Source organism: Ranitomeya variabilis, chromosome 4 (genome assembly GCF_051348905.1).
Source record: "Ranitomeya variabilis isolate aRanVar5 chromosome 4, aRanVar5.hap1, whole genome shotgun sequence".
Classification (NCBI taxonomy): Eukaryota; Metazoa; Chordata; class Amphibia; order Anura; family Dendrobatidae; genus Ranitomeya; species Ranitomeya variabilis.
In genome coordinates, this window is record NC_135235.1 from 184,918,558 (window position 1) to 184,940,950 (window position 22,393).

Consider the following 22,393-nt stretch of genomic DNA (forward strand, 5'->3'; position numbering starts at 1 on the left):
GGCGGGCTTTATCACGACCCCCCCAAGGGTTTTAAGTTCTTTTAAGGCCATTCTATGGGCTCGAGAAAGATTTTGGTTGTGATCAATTATGCCAATTTGCTCAAATTCTTTAGCAACCAGTTTTACAAATAGATCTATATCCGGGTAGAGGCTAAGAGAAGGAAATTTCTTCGGAGTGGGGGGGACAAATTTACTTACATTAGTTGTTAAATTCTGTGAGTGTTGTTCACCCTCCAATTCCTCCAGATTTTTCAAAACTTGTAAGTCCGTATCCGTCAAGTTGTCAGCCGCCGGTTTTTCATGCAGCTTTTTTAAAACCAGCTTGCGGGCGAACAATTGCAAATCCTTTATGGCTGAAAAAGAATTGAAGGGTGAAGTTGGTGAAAAAGTTAGCCCCAAGCCCAAAACTTCCCTTTGCGGCACCGTGAGCTCATGTTTAGATAGATTAATCACCTGCAGTTTAGATGATGAAGCACCCTCATTGTGTCTTTCATTCCGTCTATAGGTGTCATTTTTCCTCTTATAGTTAGTTTTACGTAAATTATACAGGCGTTTTTGAGTCCCCTCGGCTTCTCTTGAGGATGCAGATGAAAATGAAGATGAACGGGATATATTTGATGTATTCACAACTTGAGTTTGCCATTTATAGATTGTACCATTTTTAAAATCCTGCAGATCCCTTTGGAATTTTTTGGCCTTAATCTCCTTGGTTTCTTTTTCCCAAGCATTAAGTTGGATTTCAATTTCCTTATTTAAACCGTCCATTTCAAGCACAGATAGGCTTTCACCCAGCTTTTTTTGCGTGCTTTCTATATCCATGTCTAATTTGTCTAGATTTTTCTTATAGTTTCCTATGAGGAGCTCTATTAGGGTTTTTGAACACATGGAACATGCTTCCTCCCACCTTGTTCTAAAGGTTAAGTCCTCAATTGGAAATGAGGGCATTATACGTATCCTTAAGCCCCTTGGAATGAGGCTTTTTGCCAAATAGCTCTCCAAGGATGCCTTAGTCCACCATGCTCGGGTTCTTTTCCTCAGATAGTGTTTCATAGAATTTTTCAGTTCTAAATTCTGCCCGCTTTCTGCAGAAATATTCTGCGCAGCGTCCCCACCGAATACAGTATCGATACATGTAAGCCAGTTTTTATCTCTGGCCTTCAAATCCATTCTGGCGAAAATTATGAAAAACTGTAAATAAATACAGCACAAAATTACAAATACTTCAAAAGGGAGCAAAAGATATATCGCCTATTGATATGGCATGCTTCAAAAACAGCACACATCCAATGTAGAAAAATAGAAGCATTTAGCCATAGATATCTAAAAAGGATTTCCTTTATTAAATATATCCTTCAAACAACATATACATTTTTCATTATTGATAATTTAAAAAGGGGTAAAGCTGCACAGAAAAAACCACCGCCAAAAATCACAAAGGTAGCGAACAAATAACATAGATGCCGAAAATTATGTTCCTTAGGGGTAAATATAAGTATTATCCACCAAATATTGCACCTATTCCATAGTATGCCTTATAATATAAATTGTACCCATGCACTATAAGCCTAGACTCTTCTACACTATCTGCATAGCCTTTGTGGCATCAAAGTGATGAATACCAGGGTTTAAGTGCCCTAAAGAGGTCTGACTAATGGGAGCATGGGAATGTGAATAAAGAAGGTCAATTACCTGTGAGAAGTGGCGGTGACTCAACCCGGACGCGCGTTTCGCCTGTGGCTTCGTCTGCGGGGAAAGTGTGATGGCTTGGAGCGTGGGATTGCTTAAGTAGTGCCGGGTTTATTGTAGGAGGCAGCAGTTGAATGGCGGCGCTTCCGCCGGTTACACTGCGTGACGTCGCCACAGATCAGCGTCATGTGAACGCGGGCCGCTCCCCTCCCGACGCGTCAAGGAGGGAGGCGTGCCCGGGACCAGCCGAGACGCGTCTCCATGGAAACGCCAGAGCAGAGAGCCGGCGCAAGCGCACACTGCACACCGGTGGATGTTGTTCCCTCATTCATGGCCTGAATGCAATATTTGGTGGATAATACTTATATTTACCCCTAAGGAACATAATTTTCGGCATCTATGTTATTTGTTCGCTACCTTTGTGATTTTTGGCGGTGGTTTTTTCTGTGCAGCTTTACCCCTTTTTAAATTATCAATAATGAAAAATGTATATGTTGTTTGAAGGATATATTTAATAAAGGAAATCCTTTTTAGATATCTATGGCTAAATGCTTCTATTTTTCTACATTGGATGTGTGCTGTTTTTGAAGCATGCCATATCAATAGGCGATATATCTTTTGCTCCCTTTTGAAGTATTTGTAATTTTGTGCTGTATTTATTTACAGTTTTTCATAATTTTCGCCAGAATGGATTTGAAGGCCAGAGATAAAAACTGGCTTACATGTATCGATACTGTATTCGGTGGGGACGCTGCGCAGAATATTTCTGCAGAAAGCGGGCAGAATTTAGAACTGAAAAATTCTATGAAACACTATCTGAGGAAAAGAACCCGAGCATGGTGGACTAAGGCATCCTTGGAGAGCTATTTGGCAAAAAGCCTCATTCCAAGGGGCTTAAGGATACGTATAATGCCCTCATTTCCAATTGAGGACTTAACCTTTAGAACAAGGTGGGAGGAAGCATGTTCCATGTGTTCAAAAACCCTAATAGAGCTCCTCATAGGAAACTATAAGAAAAATCTAGACAAATTAGACATGGATATAGAAAGCACGCAAAAAAAGCTGGGTGAAAGCCTATCTGTGCTTGAAATGGACGGTTTAAATAAGGAAATTGAAATCCAACTTAATGCTTGGGAAAAAGAAACCAAGGAGATTAAGGCCAAAAAATTCCAAAGGGATCTGCAGGATTTTAAAAATGGTACAATCTATAAATGGCAAACTCAAGTTGTGAATACATCAAATATATCCCGTTCATCTTCATTTTCATCTGCATCCTCAAGAGAAGCCGAGGGGACTCAAAAACGCCTGTATAATTTACGTAAAACTAACTATAAGAGGAAAAATGACACCTATAGACGGAATGAAAGACACAATGAGGGTGCTTCATCATCTAAACTGCAGGTGATTAATCTATCTAAACATGAGCTCACGGTGCCGCAAAGGGAAGTTTTGGGCTTGGGGCTAACTTTTTCACCAACTTCACCCTTCAATTCTTTTTCAGCCATAAAGGATTTGCAATTGTTCGCCCGCAAGCTGGTTTTAAAAAAGCTGCATGAAAAACCGGCGGCTGACAACTTGACGGATACGGACTTACAAGTTTTGAAAAATCTGGAGGAATTGGAGGGTGAACAACACTCACAGAATTTAACAACTAATGTAAGTAAATTTGTCCCCCCCACTCCGAAGAAATTTCCTTCTCTTAGCCTCTACCCGGATATAGATCTATTTGTAAAACTGGTTGCTAAAGAATTTGAGCAAATTGGCATAATTGATCACAACCAAAATCTTTCTCGAGCCCATAGAATGGCCTTAAAAGAACTTAAAACCCTTGGGGGGGTCGTGATAAAGCCCGCCGACAAAGGGGGCAATGTGGTAATATGGCCGACGCACTTATATGAAAGGGAGGCATTTAGGCAATTACGGGACGAGACTTGTTATAAAAAACTAACATTTAACCCCACCTCTAAATACCAACAGGAGTTGCAAAATATTTTGGATGTTGCATTTTACAAGGGGTTAATTACTAAAGATCTCCAAAACCATCTAATTCCACCTTATCCCCGTATGCCATGCATATATTTTATCCCTAAAGTTCATAAAAATCCCACGGCCCCCCCAGGACGCCCTATAGTTTCGGGTAACGGTAATCTATGCGAAACTATATCCAAATTCCTGGACTTCCATCTCAAGCCCTTGGTGTGGGACCTCCCGTCCTATGCCAAGGATACAAGTGATGTTTTGAGGAAAATTGAGGGGATACCGTGGGAAGAGGACATGTGGCTGATGTCTATGGACGTTGAAGCTCTATACACGTCTATTCACCATCATGACGGTATACAAGCAGTAAAAACCTTTTTGGCAATGACGGAATATGACCCTGAATTCAATGATTTTCTTATTATGTTACTATCTTTTGCTTTGGAACACAATTTTTTCATTTTTAAGGAGAGCATATACCAGCAAAGGCAAGGCACCGCCATGGGTGCGGCCTTTGCATCATCTTATGCAAATTTGTTTTTAGGCATGTGGGAGAGGGGTATTTTTTTCACTCGGCCGGTGGCACATATCGAGAGGGTCCTGTTCTGGACCCGCTACATAGACGACATTTTGGTCGTGTGGCAGGGCCCAGAGCGGGACCTTCTCGATTTTGTTAGGATTCTCAATGACAATCCTTTAAATATAAAACTAACTTGTAAACACAGTCAAACAAATATTGATTTTTTGGACATTCAAATAATGGGATATAAGGGAAAAACTTTGGAGACTGATGTCCACCGAAAAAAGACGGCCGTAAATACCCTCCTCCACGCCACTTCATCACACCCTAGGCCCTTAATCAATGGTATTCCCACTGGACAATTCTTAAGGGCAAGGCGAATTTGCTCGGAAGATGCATCCTTTCAGAAGCAAGCTAGTGCTCTAACAGCCAGATTTGAAGAACGTGGCTACTCTAAAAGAAGCATTAAAAAGGGATTTCAAAGAGCCAAAGCGGCAAAACGTACCGAATTACTGCAACCATGTAAAAAAGCTATAAGTGACCCCACCGTGAGATTCATTTCCACATTTAACGGCAAATCGCTTCAAATGAAGGAAGTTCTAAAAAAATTTTGGCCCATTCTTACGGCGGACCGTACCTTAGTAAAATATCTCCCACACCAGCCAGCTATTACCTTCAGACATTCACCAAATCTGAAGGACCAATTGGTTCGCAGTTATTATAAAGGTCCCCATCCAGCTAAATCTTTTTCATCCAAAGGCCCAAAATGGGGATTTTATCCCTGTGGCCAATGCATTTCCTGCCCCAATATGTCACGCGCAACCGAATTTCCAACAAGTGATGGTAAAAAAACATTTACAATTACGCAGCACATCACATGTAATACCATAGGAGTGGTCTACCTTGCTTCATGCACATGCCCTAAATTATATGTGGGACTTACATCTAGACCCCTTAAGACCAGGATTAGGGAACATTTTCGAGATATCTCAAATGCATCTGCTGTTGAAGACGTATCCTTGTTGAAGCCTATACCTAGGCATTTTAAGGAGTTCCATGGTTGCGATGCCACACTACTATCTGCGGTTGGCATCGATCGGGTGCACATTGACAGTCGGGGAGGGGACTGGAGGAAAAAATTGGCACAGCTGGAGGTCCAATGGATTTACAGAGTAGGCTCGGTCCAACCACACGGACTTAATGAAGTCCTCAGTTTTGCCCCTTTTTTGTAGATCTATGGCAATATTTGTTTAATGCTTTTAAATTTGTGTTCTGTCTGGTTTTAATAACATGTTTTTATTTTTTTAGTATGGAGCAGCCTCATTCTATTGCAGTATGAATTAATGAGGCGTCAATTGGGTGGCGGCTTTATTCAATCCCCTGCAAGCATACTCCACTATTCTGCATACTGGGAACCGCTTTGTGAGGCCGAATTATACAATAAACCTTGTTGTCACTAATTTGTGTAACCTATGTATGGCTGAGTCAGTGGAATTTTAGATCACTATACATAAATTAATAGGTATTTTTATAACATTTTGTATGTATATATATATATATATAAATTTTTGTATATTTATGTAGCGTGTATTGGATATTTATTATTGTTTTTCTGGAATGGTGATTTTCTTAATTTTATGCACTTTTTGCATATGCACTTTTCTAAATTATGTCGGGGATCTGTATTTTTATGAAATATATATACTGGATATTTATTCTCTGTTTAGAATAATTATCTTTCTATTAATTATATGCACTTTATTGCTTATGCACTTTCTTAATATCATGTTGGTGATTTATATCTATAGATTTTTATGAAACATACACTGTATATTTATTCTTTGTTTGGAATGATTATTAATTATATGCGCTTTATTGTTTATGCATTCTCCAAAAAATATATCGGGGACGTATATAATAGTTATAAATTCGTATGGTTTAATTTATGTTATCATTTTTTGCACAATTGCACTTATGCACTATAGGGATCGACATATTGTCTCTAGCCAATAGGGAAACGCATTATATGGCACAATATAGTTGCTCTTTTCAGGCCATGAATGAGGGAACAACATCCACCGGTGTGCAGTGTGCGCTTGCGCCGGCTCTCTGCTCTGGCGTTTCCATGGAGACGCGTCTCGGCTGGTCCCGGGCACGCCTCCCTCCTTGACGCGTCGGGAGGGGAGCGGCCCGCGTTCACATGACGCTGATCTGTGGCGACGTCACGCAGTGTAACCGGCGGAAGCGCCGCCATTCAACTGCTGCCTCCTACAATAAACCCGGCACTACTTAAGCAATCCCACGCTCCAAGCCATCACACTTTCCCCGCAGACGAAGCCACAGGCGAAACGCGCGTCCGGGTTGAGTCACCGCCACTTCTCACAGGTAATTGACCTTCTTTATTCACATTCCCATGCTCCCATTAGTCAGACCTCTTTAGGGCACTTAAACCCTGGTATTCATCACTTTGATGCCACAAAGGCTATGCAGATAGTGTAGAAGAGTCTAGGCTTATAGTGCATGGGTACAATTTATATTATAAGGCATACTATGGAATAGGTGCAATATTTGGTGGATAATACTTATATTTACCCCTAAGGAACATAATTTTCGGCATCTATGTTATTTGTTCGCTACCTTTGTGATTTTTGGCGGTGGTTTTTTCTGTGCAGCTTTACCCCTTTTTAAATTATCAATAATGAAAAATGTATATGTTGTTTGAAGGATATATTTAATAAAGGAAATCCTTTTTAGATATCTATGGCTAAATGCTTCTATTTTTCTACATTGGATGTGTGCTGTTTTTGAAGCATGCCATATCAATAGGCGATATATCTTTTGCTCCCTTTTGAAGTATGAGTGCCATAACTGGTTCGGGGTATTCACCTGCATGTCCGTGAGTCCAGGAGACATAACTACTGTTGATAGCGGAGCGCTTTGTGAACCACTCACTAAACTGACCCTGCAGCTGGGACTGTGATGATTCTAGCCTTTGGTGATCCCTGGTCAGATCCTGAGCCCTCTGGGTCAGACATGTCATCCATTTATCCAGCCTCCTGATGAGCCATGTAGTGAAATGTGTAGAGGTCATATGACATCTAATTAAAGTACCCCTCATGACTATCTTATTTACTTTATCATATTAAACTATGGTTTATCTTAAGATCTGAAGATTGGATTAATTATGTTATCTCATTGATTTTTAAGCACCTTTTATATCTGTTTTACTGACTTTTGGGGTTCATGGGTTATAGGGTTTCATAGGGCCAGCCGCCTTTGAGTGGGAACACCATATCCGCTGACAAGTAGGGTGCCAACCTCTGCTGAATAGGCAGGGTTTAGCGTAGGTACAGACTAGAGGGGTATACTTATCTCATGTATTTTTCATTGCATCATTGTCTAGCAAGCATGGAGATTCACCTTTTACTTGAACTTAACTATGCATGTACTGCTTTTCTTACCTGCATTATTGGGTACTGTCCTCATGAGTTATGAAAGTATCAGCTGGCACTTATCTATAGGGAACAATAGGACAGTAGGGTCAGTCATCGGTGAGCAGGGGCGTTATTCTCATGTGGGTTGATGTAGGGTGCCAACCTCCACAATTATACAGGCATTCAGGTCAGGGTTTATCTTTAGGGTGAACGCAGTGTGCACTTTCTAGTGTGGTATTTGTATTTGTTGTTTGTCCATTTTTTTTTAAATTAATAATAAAAGGTATATTTTATATCTTATCAAAATTGGGGTTCTTTTATGTTAGCCTATGTTGATTTACCCTCTCATACCTATTTTTGGTTGATTTTCAGATTCGTCACCTGATCACAGAGTGCACGAACTGGGTTCATTGTTCAGGAAACAAAAAAAAAAAAAGTATATGGCCAGATGTAATGTGACGATAGTCACTACTCATGGACAGGCAGAAGAGATGGATATGTGCACACGTATCTGTGAGGGCTGTGGATTTTTCCGCAGTGGATTTGATAAATCCGCAGGTCAAAAGCACCGCTTTTTACCTGCGGATTTATTGTGGATTTAAACACGCGTTTTTTGTGCGGATTCCACTGCGGTTTTACACCTGCGGTTTTCTATTGTGGAGCAGGTGTAAAACCGCTGTGGATTCCGCACAAAGAATTGACATGCTGCGGAATGTAAACCGCTGCGTTTCCGAGCATTTTTTTCTGTATCATGTGCACAGCGTTTTCTGTTTCCCATAGGTTTACATTGTACTGTAAATGCAAGGGAAACTGCTGTGGATCAACAGCTGCAGAAACGTTGCGGATCCGCAGCAAAATCCGCAGCGTGTGCACATAGCCTCCGACGTTCCGGGGTCAATATCAAGAGAGTATATAGATAACCAAAGGAAAAGATGAAGACATAAGTCTGGTCAGAGTCCAGGGTCAATAATAAGAGATACTGGATCAAAAGTCAAAGGACAAGACAAAGAGATAGTCAGAACACGGACCAAAGGGTCAGGCAGCAGAAGATCAGAACTCAGAGCAACAGAATCTGGGTAAAACTCACCTAGAAGCACAAACTATGTCTGGCAGGGATCAGGAGCAGACAGCTCAGTTAAGTAGCTATGCAATCACCAAAACATTGAACACCTGCAGAAAGTCCTGCATGTCCCAGTAACAGATTGGACAGCAGAGCTGTCAATCAAGACACAGACAGCTTAGCAAGGCAGTCTCCATAGAACAGCATAGCAATTTTTCACTGAGCTGAGGAATCGTGACACAGATGAGACCAAAATTTAACTTTTTGTCCACAGAGGTAAATGCTATATCTGAAGCCAAACCAACGCAACTCATCACCCCAAGAACATTATCTCCACAATGAAACATGGTGGTGTCAGCTTCATGCTGTGAGGATGTTTTTCAGGAGCAGGGACAGGGAACATGGTCTGCATAGAGAAGAAAATTGATGGTACGAAATACAGGGATATTCTTGAGCAAAACCTGTTTCTGTCTGTCAGTGATTTTACAATGGGACAATGACTCAAAGCAAACTGCTAAAGCAACACTCAAAACTCCAGTGGTTTAAGGGGAAATGTGTAAGTGTTTTGGAGTGGCCTACTCAAAGCCCACACCTTAACCCAATTGAGAATCTCTGGTCAGACTTGAAGATTGCTGTTCATCAAAGGAAATCATCTAACCTGAAGGAGCTGAAGCAGTTTAGCCTTGAGCATTGAACAAAAATCTAAGTAGCAAGATGTTTAAAGCTCATGGAGACTTATCTAAAGCGATTTGCAGCTGTAATCAGGGCTGCCACTAGAAATTTCGGGGCCCCATACTGGCAAAATTTTCGGGGACCCCTTGAGACTCCGCCCAGGCTCCACCCCAGCCCCGCCTCCACGCTCCACCCCTCGAACTGTCCACAGTCCCACCGCTCTCTTTTGGAAAAACTCCACTTCTCACCAATCACACATTGAGGGTACGTGTCCACCTTCAGGATGGCCGGCGGTTGCGTCGGAGCGGCAAACCCGCTCCGCGCTAAGCCCCGCCCCCTACTGTGACGCGATGATGCCGGATGTGTTCATTGCACACATCCGGGATCATCACACCTCACACATAGGGCCCTGTGTTATAGCTTGCGGCAGCGCAGCTGCCGCAAGGAACACGGACATGCTGCGATCTTAAAAGAAGGGCCGCATGTCGGGAGTCGCAGGGCCGCCGGGTGTGTGTTACCACGCATAGTGGAGACGGAATTTCATAAAATCCCCTTCACTATGCTGGAACATCTGGACGCTGCGTGTTTGACGCTGTGGCCCCACGCAGCGTCAAACACGCAGCGTTTACTTAACGTGGACACATACCCTAACAGTTACCATCACCAGATCACACATATAGCCGGCAGCTTTTGTTTTGGCCAAAAGATTTTGTAAGCCGCCACCATAACACGGTAGACTCTATTGGTGAGGCCCTACTCTGCTGTAACCTATTAAATATTTGTTAAAATATGCAAAACAATTTAGGTATATTTTTATTTATTTTTCAATTTTTAAAATGACCAATAATATCACATAAAAAGAACAAATACCGCTACACCATGACCAGATGACATATTACCACCACAGTGATCGAATAATATCACATACAAAGAACAAATACCGCTACACCATGACCAGATGACATATTATCACCACAGTGATCGAATAATATCACATACAAAGAACAAATACCGCTACACCATGACCAGACCGCATATTACCACCACAGTGATCGAATAATATCACATACAAGGGACAAATACCGCAACACCATGTCCAGACCACATATTACCACCACATAGTGACTGAATACTACAATTCTGATCAGTAATAAAAAAAAGCACCACACTATCACCATAAGTGCCATTATACACAGGAGATCTGTACTTAGTATGCAGTGTCTGTGTACAGATAATACAGTGATCACTAGTGAAATTATACACAGGAGCTCTGTATATAGTATACAGTGTATAGTGGCAGTGTATAAGTAACACTGACTTACCAGTGACGTCTCTAGGTGAAGTCCTTCATCTTTCATCCAGCACAGACCGCCATCATGTCTTCCAGCCAGGACTCGTCTCTGCAGGAAATAACAGAGTTATCTCGAGCTCCGCTTGTAGAACACATTACTTAATTTTTCCCAACTTCTACATTACACCGCATAAAGAAAAAGAGGCGACATAGTGTCACTCTACACAGTAACAGGACCACCCCCTCATTTAAAACAGTGTCCTCAAAAAATAAATACATCACTGCAGTAATAATATCCCTTAATTAGTCCCTATGGTAATAATATTCCCCATCCTGGCCCCCGTGTGTCTCATTCCTGGCGTCAGCCATATGTTCTCCCATCCTGCCCTCATGAGTATCCTCTCTGCACCATATGATCTCCCCATCCTGCCCCATCTGTCTCCATTGTATCCATCCTGCCCCATGATCCTGCACAATCTGTCTCCAATTCTGCCCACAGTGTCTCCAATCATGCCCCATCTGTCTCCAATCCTTCCCCATCTGTCTCCAGTCATGCCCCCATGTCTTTCATCATACCCCATATCTCCATTCTGGCCCTGTGTCCAGCATCATAGCCCCTGTGTCCAGCATCATTCATAGCCCCTGTGTCCAGCATCATTCATAGCCCCTGTGTCCAGCATCATTCATTGCCCCTGTGTCCAGCATCTCTGCCCCTGTGTCCAGCATCTCTGCCCCTGTGTCCAGCATCTCTGCCCCTGTGTCCGGCATCTCTGCCCCTGTGTCCAGCATCTCTGCCCCTGTGTCCAGCATACTGCCCCTGTGTCCAGCATCTCTGCACCTTTGTCCAGCATACTGCGCCTGTGTCCAGCATACTGCGCCTGTGTCCAGCATACTGCCCCTGTGTCCAGCATTCTGCCCCCTGTGTCCAGCATCTCTGCCCCTTTGTCCAGCATTCTGCCCCCTTTGTCCAGCATTCTGCCCCCTGTGTCCAGCATTCTGCCCCTTGTGTCCAGCATCTCTGCTCCTTTGTCCAGCATTCTGCCCCCTGTGTCCAGCATCTCTGCCCCTTTGTCCAGCATTCTGCCCCCTTTGTCCAGCATTCTGCCCCCTGTGTCCAGCATTCTGCCCCCTGTGTCCAGCATCTCTGCCCCTTTGTCCAGCATACTGCCCCTTTGTCCAGCATTCTGCCCCCTGTGTCCAGCATTCTGCCCCCTGTGTCCAGCATACTGCCCCTTTGTCCAGCATTCTGCCCCCTGTGTCCAGCATCTCTGCCCCTTTGTCCAGCATACTGCCCCTGTGTCCAGCATTCTGCCCCCGTGTCCAGCATTCTGCCCCCTGTGTCCAGCATTCTGCCCCCTGTGTCCAGCATCTCTGCCCCTTTGTCCAGCATACTGCCCCTGTGTCCAGCATTCTGCCCCGTGTCCAGCATCTCTGCCCCTTTGTCCAGCATCTCTGCCCCTTTGTCCAGCATACTGCCCCTTTGTCCAGCATACTGCCCCTCTGTCCAGCATTCTGCCCCCTGTGTCCGGCATTCTGCCCCCGTGTCCAGCATACTGCCCCTTTGTCCAGCAATGCATTCTGCCCCCGTGTCCAGCATTCTGCCCCCATGTCCAGCATTCTGCCCCCGTTTCCAGCATCTCTGCCCCCTGTGTCCAGCATCTCTGCCCCCTGTGTCCAGCATCTCTGCCCCCTGTATCCAGCATCTCTGCCCCCTGTGTCCTGTGTCCAGCATACTGCCCCTGTGTCCAGCATTCTGCCCCCTGTGTCCAGCATCTCTGCCCCTTTGTCCAGCATACTGCCCCTGTGTCCAGCATTCTGCCCCGTGTCCAGCATCTCTGCCCCTTTGTCCAGCATACTGCCCCTTTGTCCAGCATACTGCCCCTTTGTCCAGCATTCTGACCCCTGTGTCCGGCATTCTGCCCCCTGTGTCCGGCATTCTGCCCCCTGTTTCCAGCATACTGCCCCCGTGTCCAGCATACTGCCCCTTTGTCCAGCAATGCATACTGCCCCTTTGTCCAGCATTCTGCCCCTGTGTCCAGCATTCTGCCCCCTGTGTCCAGCATCTCTGCCCCCTGTGTCCAGCATCTCTGCCCCCTGTGTCCAACATCTCTGCTCCGTGTCCAGAATACTGCCCCTGTGTCCTGTGTCCAGCATCTCTGCCCCTGTGTCCAGCATCTCTGCCCCTGTGTCCAGCATCTCTGCCCCTGTGTCCAGACCATCATACTGCCCATGTCCAGCTTTCTGCCCCAGCGTGTCCAGCTTTCTGCCCCGGGCCCCAGCGTGTCCAGCGTTCTGCCCCGGGCCCCAGCGTGTCCAGCGTTCTGCCCCGGGCCCCACCCCCCCTGGGATCGCCACTCTCCAAAAAAAAAAAAAACGAGTTCTTACCTGGCCGTGTGCTCCTGCGGCGGGGAACCTCACTTCCTCCACGCAGGTGAAGGACGCACTCGCCGGCGGCTGACAATGATGTCAGATGCCGGCGAAGTGCGACTGCGCACTGCGGCCGCTCAAGCCGACTGGCTGGCGGCAGCTGTTAACTATTGACGTGCGGGCACGTGTTGTGAACTCTGTTTCCGGGCTCCCTCCTGTGGTCGTGAGTGGTACTGTGTGAGTTCTCTCTTTGGGCTCCCCCTGGTGGCTCTTTTTGTTATTCTGCAGGTTTCTGGCTGGGATCAGCTATCTCGTCATCTGCTAGTCAGGTTTCCTATTTAATTCACCTGGTCCTTCATTCCTTGCCTGTTGTCGTTGTATTCAGTGCTATTCTGATTCCTCCTGTCTACATCCGTTATCAGTCTCTCCAATAGAAGCTAAGTTCTGCTTGCTTATTCTTGCTCATCTGTGTTCAATATGTTTCCTAGAATAATATGAGTTTTGTCCAGCTTGCTAATATGTGATATCTCTGCTTGCTGGTAGCTCTGGGGTGCTGAGTTGCTCCCCTCACGTCATTAGTTGGTGTGGGGGTTCTCGCATTCTCTGCGTGGATATTTTTGTATAGGGTTTTTTACTGACCGCACAGATCCCTTGCTATTTTCTGCTATCTAGTGTTAGCGGGCCTCATTTGCTTAACCTGTTTCATCTCTGCGTTTATCTTTTCCTCTTAACTCACCGTTATTATTTGTGGGGGGCTGTTCTATATCTTTGGGGTTATTTCTCTGAGGCAAGTGAGGTCTTTACTTTATCTCTAGGGGTAGTCAGTTTCTCAGGCCGTGAAGAGACGTCTAGGATTGCAGGAAACGTTCCACGGCTACCTATAGTGTGTGCGGTTAGGATCAGGTTTGCGGTCAGTCCAGTTACCACATCCCCAGAGCTCGTCCTATTATCTCTGACTTAGCTGGTTAGATTTGTGATCCTAAGCCACTGAGGATCATAACAGTACAACAGGCCAAAAAGTGTTAAATGCATCGCAAAAGTGGGATAAGAGAAATCCTGAGTTCAATTTTTTTTTTTCTGCTCTGCAGTGTGTCCTGCTTCTCTCCTCCCCTTAATCTCTGGGTGGCTCTGAATTTAGATGTAGACATGGATATTCAGAGTTTGACTTCTAGTGTGGATCATCTTACTGCAAGAGTACAAAGCATTTAGGATTATGTCATTCATAGTCCTATATTAGAGCCAAAAATACCTATTCCTGAGCTGTTTTCTGGTGATAGATCTAGGTTTTTGAATTTTAAGTATAATTGCAAGTTATTCCTTTCTTTGAGACCTCGTTCCTTGGGTAATCATGCTCAGCAAGTTAAAATTGTTATTTCTTTGTTACGTGGCGACCCTCAAGATTGGGCTTTCTCACTGGCGCCAGGATATCCTGCATTGCTTAATGTGGATGCGTTTTTTCTGGCGCTTGGATTGCTTTATGAGGAACCTAATCTTGAGGACCAGGCAGTAAAAGCTTTGCTGGCCCTCTCTCAGGGTCAGGATGAAGCAGAGGTCTATTGTCAGAAATTTAGGAAATGGTCAGTGCTTACTCAATGGAATGAGTGTGCCCTGGCGGCAATTTTCAGAAAAGGTCTTTCTGAAGCCCTTAAAAATATTATGGTGGGGTTCCCCACGCCTGCGAGTCTGAATGAGTCAATGGCTTTGGCCATTCAGATTGATCGGCGCTTGCGGGAGCGCAAACCTGCGCACCATCTGGCGGTGTTTTCTGAACAGAAACCTGAGTCTATGCAATGTGATAGGATTCTGACCAGAATTGAACGGCAAAATCATAGACGTCAGAATGGGTTGTGCTTTTACTGTGGTGATTCAGCTCATGTTATCTCAGCATGCTCTAAGCGCACAAAAAACTTCGCTAAATCTGTCACCATTGGTACTGTACAGCCTAAATTCATTTTGTCTGTTACTTTGATTTGCTCTCTGTCATCTTACTCTGTTATGGCGTTTGTAGATTCAGGTGCTGCCCTGAATCTGATGGATTTGTCATTTGCCAAGCGCTGTGGTTTTATCCTTGAGCCTTTACAGTTCCCTATTCCATTGAAGGGAATTGATGCTACATCATTGGCCAAGAATAAACCTCAATACTGGACTCAAGTGACCATGTGTATGACTCCTGCACATCAGGAAGTGATTCGCTTTCTTGAGTTATATAATTTGCATGACGTTGTCGTGTTGGGTCTGCGATGGTTGCAGGCTCATAATCCAGTCCTGGATTGGAAAGCAATGTCTGTGTCGAGTTGGGGTTGCCAGGGAATTCATGGCGATGCTCCCTTGGTATCAATTGCTTCTTCTACTCCTTCTGAAGTCCCTGAGTTTTTGTCGGACTACCAGGATGTATTTGATGAGCCCAAATCCAGTACCCTACCTCCTCATAGGGATTGTGATTGTGCTATAAATTTGATTCCTGGTAGTAAGTTCCCTAAGGGACGACTGTTTAATTTGTCTGTACCAGAGCATGCCGCTATGCGGAGCTATGTAAAAGAGTCTTTGGAGAAGGGACATATTCGCCCCTCCTCGTCCCCTCTTGGTGCGGGATTCTTTTTTGTGGCCAAGAAGGATGGTTCGTTGAGACCCTGTATAGATTATCGCCTTCTAAATAAAATCACGGTCAAATTTCAGTATCCCTTACCATTGTTGTCTGATCTGTTTGCTCGGATTAGGGGGTCTAGTTGGTTCACCAAGATAGATCTTCGCGGTGCGTATAATCTTGTGCGTATAAAGCAGGGCGATGAATGGAAAACAGCATTTAATACGCCCGAAGGCCATTTTGAGTACTTGGTGATGCCTTTTGGACTTTCTAATGCCCCTTCTGTGTTTCAGTCCTTCATGCACGATATCTTCCGAGAATATCTGGATAAATTTATGATTGTGTAGCTGGATGATATTTTGGTCTTTTCGGATGATTGGGAATCCCATGTGAAGCAGGTCAGGATGGTATTTCAGGTCCTGCGTGCCAATGCCTTATTTGTGAAGGGTTCCAAATGTCTCTTCGGAGTCCAGCAAGTTTCCTTTTTGGGCTTTATTTTTTCTCATTCTTCTATTGAGATGGACCCAGTCAAGGTCCAGGCTATTCATGATTGGACTCAACCTACATCGGTTAAGAGTCTTCAGAAGTTCTTGGGTTTTGCTAATTTTTACCGTCGTTTCATTGCTAATTTTCTGGTGTTGTTAAACCTTTGACGGATTTGACCAAGAAGGGTTCTGATGTGACTAACTGGTCTCCTGCGGCCGTTGAGGCCTTTCGGGAGCTGAAGCGCCGGTTTTCTTCGGCTCCAGTTTTATGTCAGCCAGATGTCTCTCTTCCCTTCCAGGTCGAGGTTGATGCTTCTGAAATTGGAGCAGGGGCTGTTTTGTCACAGAGAAGCTCTGATTGCTCTGTGATGAAGCCATGTGCCTTCTTTTCAAGAAAATTTTCGCCGGCTGAGCGAAATTATGATGTTGGTAATCGGGAGTTGTTGGCAATGAAGTGGGCATTTGAGGAGTGGCGACACTGGCTAGAAGGAGCTAAGCATCGTGTGGTGGTATTGACTGATCATAAAAATTTGATTTATATTGAGTCGGCCAAGCGGTTGAATCCTAGACAGGCTCGTTGGTCATTGTTTTTCTCACGTTTCGATTTCGTGGTCTCGTACCTTCCTGGTTCGAAGAACGTGAAGGCTGATGCTCTTTCTAGGAGTTTTGTGCCTGACTCCCCTGGAGTTTCTGAGCCGGCTGGTATCCTCAAACAGGGGGTAATTTTGTCTGCTATTTCCCCAGATTTGCGATGGGTGTTACAGGAATTTCAGGCGGATAGACCTGACCGTTGTCCATCAGAGAGACTGTTTGTCCCAGATAGATGGACCAGCAGAGTTATTTCCGGGGTTCATTCTTCGGTGTTGGCAGGTCATCCTGGGATTTTTGGTACCAGAGATTTGGTGGCTAGATCCTTCTGGTGGCCTTCCTTGTCGCGGGATGTGCGTTCCTTTGTGCAGTTTTGTGGGATTTGTGCTCGGGCTAAGCCTTGCTGTTCTCGTGCCAGTGGGTTGCTTTTGCCTTTGCCGGTTCCTAAGAGGCCTTGGACGCATATTTCCATGGATTTTATTTCGGATCTTCCGGTCTCTCAGAGAACGTCTGTCATCTGGGTGGTTTGTGATCGTTTTTCTAAAATGGTCCATTTGGTGCCCTTGCCTAAGTTGCCTTCCTCCTCCGATTTGGTTCCGCTATTTTTTCAGAATGTGGTTCGTCTGCACGGCATCCCTGAAAACATTGTGTCTGACAGAGGATCCCAGTTTGTGTCCAGATTTTGGCGGTCCTTTTGTGCTAAGATGGGCATTGATTTATCTTTTTCGTCGGCCTTCCATTCTCAGACGAATGGCCAAACCGAGCGAACTAATCAGACCTTAGAAACTTATTTAAGATGTTTTGTTTCTGCTGACCAGGATGATTGGGTGACTTTTTTGCCATTGGCCGAGTTTGCCCTTAATAACCGGGCTAGTTCGGCTACTTTGGTTTCGCCTTTTTTTTGTAATTCTGGTTTTCATCCTCGTTTTTCCTCGGGTCAGGTTGAGTCTTCTGACTGTCCTGGGGTGGATTCTGTGGTGGATAGGTTGCAGCAGATTTGGAACCATGTGGTGGACAATTTGACGTTGTCACAAGAGAAGGCTCAGCGCTTTGCTAACCGTCGTCGCTGTGTGGGTCCCCGACTTCGTGTGGGGGATTTGGTGTGGTTGTCTTCTCGTTATGTTCCTATGAAGGTTTCTTCTCCTAAGTTTAAGCCTCGTTTTATCGGTCCTTATAAAATTTTGGAAATCCTCAACCCTGTGTCATTTCGTTTGGACCTCCCGGCATCGTTTACCATCCGTAATGTGTTCCATAGGTCTTTGTTGCGGAGGTATGTGGTGCCTGTGGTTCCTTCTGTTGAGCCTCCTGCTCCGGTGCTGGTTGAGGGAGAATTGGAATACGTGGTGGAGAAGATCTTGGATTCTCGTATTTCAAGACGGAGGCTTCAGTATTTGGTTAAGTGGAAGGGCTATGGTCAGGAGGATAATTCCTGGGTTGTCGCCTCTGATGTTCATGCGGCCGATTTGGTTTGTGCCTTCCATGTGGCTCACCCTGATCGCCCTGGGGGTTCTGGTGAGGGTTCGGTGACCCCTCCTCAAGGGGGGGGGTACTGTTGTGAACTCTGTTTCCGGGCTCCCTCCTGTGGTCGTGAGTGGTACTGTGTGAGTTCTCTCTTTGGGCTCCCCCTGGTGGCTCTTTTTGTTATTCTGCAGGTTTCTGGCTGGGATCAGCTATCTCGTCATCTGCTAGTCAGGTTTCCTATTTAATTCACCTGGTCCTTCATTCCTTGCCTGTTGTCGTTGTATTCAGTGCTATTCTGATTCCTCCTGTCTACATCCGATATCAGTCTCTCCAAGAGAAGCTAAGTTCTGTTTGCTTATTCTTGCTCATCTGTGTTCAATATGTTTCCTAGAATATTATGAGTTTTGTCCAGCTTGCTAATATGTGATATCTCTGCTTGCTGGTAGCTCTGGGGTGCTGAGTTGCTCCCCCCACATGGTTAGTTGGTGTGGGGGTTCTCGCATTCTCTGCGTGGATATTTTTGTATAGGGTTTTTTACTGACCGCACAGATCCCTTGCTATTTTCTGCTATCTAGTGTTAGCGGGCCTCATTGGCTTAACCTGTTTCATCTCTGCGTTTATCTTTTCCTCTTAACTCACCGTTATTATTTGTGGGGGGCTGTTCTATATCTTTGGGGTTATTTCTCTGAGGCAAGTGAGGTCTTTACTTTATCTCTATAGTTAGTCAGTTTCTCAGGCCATGAAGAGATGTCTAGGATTTCAGGAAACGTTCCACGGCTACCTATAGTGTGTGCGGTTAGGATCGGGTTTGCGGTCAGTCCAGTTACCACATCCCCAGAGCTCATCCTATTATCTCTGACTTAGCTGGTTAGATTTGTGATCCTAAGCCACTGAGGATCATAACAGGCACGGGCCCGCACGTCAATAGTGTCCCGCAGGCCCGCAGCGCCTGCAGGGGGGGCCTGCAGCGCCGGCAGGGGGGGCCCGCAGCGCCGGCAGGGGGGGGCCCGGTGAGCAGATTAGACGGGGCCCGATGCGTGCCCCCTCTGCTCACCGGGCCCCATACGCCAGTCATGGCTGTCATGCCCTGATGGCAGCCCTGGCTGTAATTGCTGCAAAAAGGAGTCTCTACAAAGTCCTGACTTTAGGAGGGGATAGTCAAGCAAATAAGGCAGCACACTGCAGCGCTGAAACATGCAAACATGAAACACGAAAATTAAACTGCATTACTGCACTAGAAATATGAAAAATGAGAGAGTTTAGTGCATAAAAATGGCCAATTTTATGTGTACATGGTAGCCACTTTACGGCATCTCTCTTATACCAGGTCCTACGCTTTCCTTTCCTCGCTGAGAATAAACGTCTCCATCTGAATGGGTACCTATGAAAACCTCTTCTTAGACCAACATTCTCTCTCTCTGTGGAGGGGTAATGGACCTGTTGCAATTAAAACACCTGTGGCTAGGAGGCGGAGTGCTCGGTCAGAAGGCTAAATAATACATTTGAAAAAACTGACCGTCACATCCAAACATAGACTAAGTGTGAACAGGTGCTGAACCTAGAGTCACCAACTCTTTTACAGTCAAGCAAATAAGGCAGCACACTGCAGCGCTGAAACATGCAAACATGAAACATGAAAATAAAACTGCATTACTGCACTAGAAATATGAAAAATGAGAAAGTTTGACGCATAAAAATGGCCAATTTTATGTGTACCTGGTAGCCACTTTACGGCATCTCTCTTATACCAGGTCCTATGCTTTCCTTTCCTAGCTGAGAATAAACGTCTCCATCTGAATGGGTACCTATGAAAACCTCTTCTTAGACTAACATTCTCTCTCTCTGTAGATGGGTAATGGACCTGTTGCAATTAAAACACCTGTGGCTAGGAGGCGGAGTGCTCGGTCAGAAGGCTAAATAATACATTTGAAAAAAGGAGGGGATAGTTATTCTTACTGAAGTTTTCATTTTTTTGTACTATTTATTGTTCGTTTTACAATAAAGAGAAACCTAGATATTCAGAGTTGTAGGCATGCACTTTACATGAACTGATGCAAACCCTTAAAAAAATGGTTGTGAGGTAGCAAAACACAAAAAATAACAAGGGGTGAATACTTTTACAAGACTGTATCTATTCTATTTACTATCTATTTATTTTAGATCTTTATATCATCTTTGTATCGATATCTATATGCATGATTGCTTTATTTTTTTCAAGTAGCTATTAAGTTTACATAGTGTACTATAGAATATAAAACAGGATTATAAAAATGCAGTGCTTACGGATTTCGTATGAATCCGAGACGAGAAAATAATCTTACAATTCCATTGCATTCTCATGACAAAAGGTGAACTGTATGGTTTTCACCAGTCTTTTCAGGATGAGAATGGGACTGATTTTTTAGATGCTGGTGTGAGCAAACCGTAAAAGTCAGGATCATTGCACTGCTCCAAAAATTCTGTTCCTAATAAAGCTGTTAATGTCAATAAATCTTGTCATCCTCAATACAAAAAATGTCGATCGCAGATGGTTTACAAGTAAGAAAATGCATTTCTGAGTTTGAATTCACTTCTTCCACGTATCTCATTTGTAGTTGTGCATTTTTTATTGTAATATATTGTGTCATTTAATATTTTTTTTGCATGCGTCATATAAGATGAGTAGCAGAAACAGGTTCGTGCGGCACTAGGTTAATGAATCTTCACAGGCAAAATACTTGATTGGAAGACATAGACCTTTAACACTTTCCAGATTGAAGCATATCAATGGTGGTGCATCACAGAAAATGGTGGAAGCGTTCACTCGTATTGATATATGAAGAAAAATGTGGCACTCACCCAGGTATTGCTTATAGAGAAAAATCCTTTATTTGCTACATTCAGCGGTTAGGAGTACATGGAGAGGCGATTTAGACGAAGGCAAGAGAGAGTGCGGGGACAGAAATGAGGACTACGGCCGTTTCGCGCTAAGCGCTTCAACGGGTCCAGGCCCCTGGACCCGTTGAAGCGCTTAGCGCGAAACGGCCGTAGTCCTCATTTCTGTCCCCGCACTCTCTCTTGCCTTCATCTAAATCGCCTCTCCATGTACTCCTAACCGCTGAATGTAGCGAATAAAGGATTTTTCTCTACAAGCAATACCTGGGTGAGTGCCACATTTTTCTTCATATATCAATACGTCATATAAGATGTATTCAGATCTGGCCCCATAAATTTAAATGTCTTGAACAAATGCTCAGAGATCATCTTGAATACCTAGTATTTCTCAAATGTTAAAATTATATACTTTTTTTCCTTTTGCTTTTAATAACATTATTAGGTACCACATGGATGATTGAGATTTTAAGCCTCATTCATAAGAATGGAGACCCAACCTGGAACAATACTGTACTGAACTGGAAAAGAATACCTTGGATTGAAGAGTTAGATGTTGCCAAAGAGCTACAACAAAGTGAGGAACACCCTCGCCTAATTACCAGCCACATACCCAAACACCTTTTTATGAAATCTTTTAATGGTTCTAAAGCGAAGGTAAATTATTACACAACAAGTCATCAAAAACATTGTGTAATGCTGTAGTGTGATCACATTTGTATTGTTATTATTGTATTTATCAAAATGAAAAGTACATAACAACTAGATGTAATACGTAGATCAAATATGTAATGTAAAAAGTGCAATCTAAAGAGAGCAGAAGCACAGTGTAAGCACTAAGATGTGTGCAAACATTAACCCTTTTACCCCCCAAGGTGGTTTGCACATTATTGACATGCCAATTTTTACAATTCTGACCACTGTTATTTTATGAGGTAATAACTCAGAAACAATTTTTTGCAATAAAAAACGTCTTTTAGTGTGTGACAGCTGCCAATCATAAAAATCCGCTAAAACCTCCCGTTATAAATAGTAAAACAAACCCTCCCTTCATAACCCCTTATTTAGGCAAAAATATTAAAATAAAAAATGCATTTATTTCCATTTTCCCATTAGGGTTAGGGGTTAAAGTTAGGGTTAGGGCTATAGTTAGGGCTGGGGATAAAGTTAGGATTAGGGTTGGGGCTAAAGCTAGGGTTAGAGTTTGGATTACATTTACGGTTGGGATTAGGGTTGGAATTAGGGTTAGGGGTGTGTCAGGGTTACTAGTGTGGTTAGGGCTATGGTTGGGATTAGGGTTAGGGGTGTGTTGGAGATAGGGGTGTGTTTAGGGTTGGGATTAGGGTTAGAGGTGTGTTGGGGTTAGGGGTGTGTTTGGGATTAGGGTTAGGGGCGTG

General features: G+C 44.2%; 1 protein-coding gene across 1 annotated transcript in view; it reads left to right on the top strand.

Moving 5' to 3' along the window:
- LOC143770143 (sulfotransferase 2B1-like) overlaps positions 1-22,393 on the top strand; it is a 244,788-nt gene that overhangs the window by 167,945 nt on the left and 54,450 nt on the right. Inside the window, exon 3 of the mRNA XM_077259473.1 lies at positions 21,442-21,653. Coding sequence (XP_077115588.1) covers positions 21,442-21,653 — 212 coding nt within the window. The remainder of the gene's footprint in view (positions 1-21,441; positions 21,654-22,393) is intronic.